We start from the raw sequence: 2,568 nt of genomic DNA on the forward strand, positions 1-2,568 counted from the left end.
ATTATTTTAGGGTGATGGCGATGATCATGAAAATGATGTGATTATTAATTCTTTCATTCTTTCGCATATTTTTTGGCCTTCGTTTAGGACAGAAACAATGAAGCTACCANGCTTTTATTCAAAAGTATCAATAATAAGAAATGTTACTTTTAAAATAAATTCTTTCTTTATTCTTCTAGAAAGCTTGACGATTATAATAAATCCTTTCAAGAGATAAAAGGGATGAGGGAGTTGAAATGGTGCCATGATCTTGGGCAGGTCCAGCTGGAACTAGAAGTCAATGATCAGATACTCAACTTTCAAGTGTCTCCATCAAGAGCCAGTGTGATATGGCAGTTCCAGAATAAAAGTAAGTACCTTAAGCCTACTATTATTTGCGTCTACTAATTTTAGCAAAATCAGCAAAAGTCATGTTTAGCGTTACTAATTTTAGCGTTTTAACCAAATTAACTATAAATAATAACCATTATAATGAATAATAATTATTTTGGCGTCTATTTAATTTAGCGATTTAAAGCTCTCTCACTAATATAGCTAAATTTAGTAGACGCTAAAAATAGTGGGCTTAAGGTAAATAAACTGTTTTTTCCATGCTGTACTTATCATGCTAAGCTATAGCTATGTTTAGCTTTAATAACTAGTGCATTTTATTATATTTTTATTATTGTACATGTACATGATGTACATGGTTTTAGATTCCATTTCTTGATGTTTTCTATTCTCATTTTTCCATTCTTGTTTTTTCATTCTCGTTTTTCTATTCTTGTTTTTCCATTCTCATTCTAAGGTGTATGGAGTGTCGAGGACCTGAGTACCAAACTAGAGAGCACACCTTCGGTTATAAGACGTCACTTACTCTATTGGGCGGGGCAGGGTGTACTCTGCGAAGAGAAGGAGGGCGAGGTTTTTAAGATATTGGAGAAAGAAGGAATGGACGATACTTATCACGAAGGTAAGTATTAAAGAGGTAGGCATGGCTAATTATTTTATTAGGGGGCGTGTTTGAGGAAGAGTCGGCAATGTCTTCCATGAAAAGCCAAAAAGAAAACGATTTAGAAGTATACACAAATATTGTCACTTGTTCCGTATACTGGTTTATTTTTGTGGTAAAATATTTTCGCGAATTTCGCAGTTTGGTGATCATTCATAAAAATTTTTCACCACGAAATTCTACTCTCCATTGCCACATGGTGCGGTCTGCAGGCAATTCACAGAAATTTATTCTGCTAAATCTTAGAAATGCAAGATTGGCGAAAATTTTCCACCGCAAAAATAAACCGGTATACGGTACTTTCTTCTGTATTGTATATATTTTGAAATTTTTCCTAGAATTTAATTTTATTGTTTGATGATTGTTATAAATGCTTCTCTCTCTGTACCCCACAGGCGGTCTGGTCTTATGTCACAGCCATGTTAACCAACCTCGGTCCAATGTCGCTTGACAAGATACACAACATGCTGAGTTATCAGGCCCAGGCGGAGGAGGAGGGGCAGGTCAGTCCAGCTGCACTGTAGCCGAACTGAAGGCCTGCCTTGATAACATACAGGGACCAATCAAATGGATGGAAGTGAGTGGCAATGGACGTGTCATTACATGTACATGTACTGTATATGTATTGTGTGTTATTAGGTTTCAAGGCATTGAGAAAGATGTAATTGTCATTTTAAAGAAAAAGAAAGTCAGCGAATCACCTTTTCATAGGTAAGAGACACATGTACATGTACATGTATATATGTGTTTGAATTTTTTCTTTCCTCTCAGTTTTATTGGTAAAGGTTTAATTGATTTGTCACCTCAAGAAGTTTATAACTGCGTCCGTAATCCTAACCAAAGATACATATTCGATAACATGTTAAAAGTAATTTATTATTATCAATTTATTATTAGTTATTTTATTATTATTATTATTATTATTATTATTATTATTATTATTATTATTATTATTATTATTAGGAGTTGCATGTAGTGAAGCAGATAGACTCGGATCTTTACATTTGTATGTGACCCTCTCATGTGATTGTCATGTGATGTATTGTATTTGTTTAGTACACATGCAACATGAAACTACACAATGTTTCCTAAGACAATCAAGGGATTTCTGTATACTTGTATGTGAGAGATCAGAGGTACATAAATAAAGTATATTATACCATGAACATAATGTGAATATTACCCCTCTATTTCTATTCCTTTTCTCTGTCCCTCCTTCCCCCTTTCTCCTCTCTCTCTCTCTCTCTCCCTCCCTCCCTCTCTCTCTCTCTCTCTCCCTCCCTCCCTCTCTCTCTCTCTCTCTTTCTCTCCCTCTCTTAGCCTAATAAGAAGATTATAGTTGGTGCTTCTGTTGAAGTCCCAGAGTGTCCTCCTCAACCTAGCTGCACAAGAGGAAAGGTTAGAGAGATGTAACGAGATTACTAGAATATACAAAGTTTTACTAGGTCATGACGAGTGGGTGGGTCATCGAACCTTATCGCTATAAAGAAAAACTACTCACACAAGTCACGTATCTTGTGCAGGTAGGTGTGGTTGTGGGTGGAGTCAAAGATGACGTACATTGAATAGGTTGATAT

The 2,568-nt window shown here is 35.6% G+C and overlaps 1 protein-coding gene across 1 annotated transcript; it reads left to right on the plus strand.

Annotated features, from left to right (window-relative positions):
* Window positions 1-10: 10 nt before the first annotated feature.
* Window positions 11-2,381, plus strand: LOC109591321 (anaphase-promoting complex subunit 2-like; the record flags this gene model as incomplete). The annotated part of the gene is made up of 10 exons (XM_020007076.1): window positions 11-124; window positions 184-349; window positions 788-952; window positions 994-1,058; window positions 1,387-1,568; window positions 1,631-1,702; window positions 1,763-1,859; window positions 1,955-1,997; window positions 2,048-2,127; window positions 2,312-2,381. Coding segments are annotated over 5 exons (639 nt in total), but the record flags the coding sequence as incomplete, so codon positions are not given.
* Between the last annotated feature and the right edge of the window lie 187 nt (window positions 2,382-2,568).

The sequence above is a fragment of the Amphimedon queenslandica genome, unplaced genomic scaffold (assembly GCF_000090795.2).
Source record: "Amphimedon queenslandica unplaced genomic scaffold, v1.1 AMPQUscaffold_8453_Cont19603, whole genome shotgun sequence".
Classification (NCBI taxonomy): Eukaryota; Metazoa; Porifera; class Demospongiae; order Haplosclerida; family Niphatidae; genus Amphimedon; species Amphimedon queenslandica.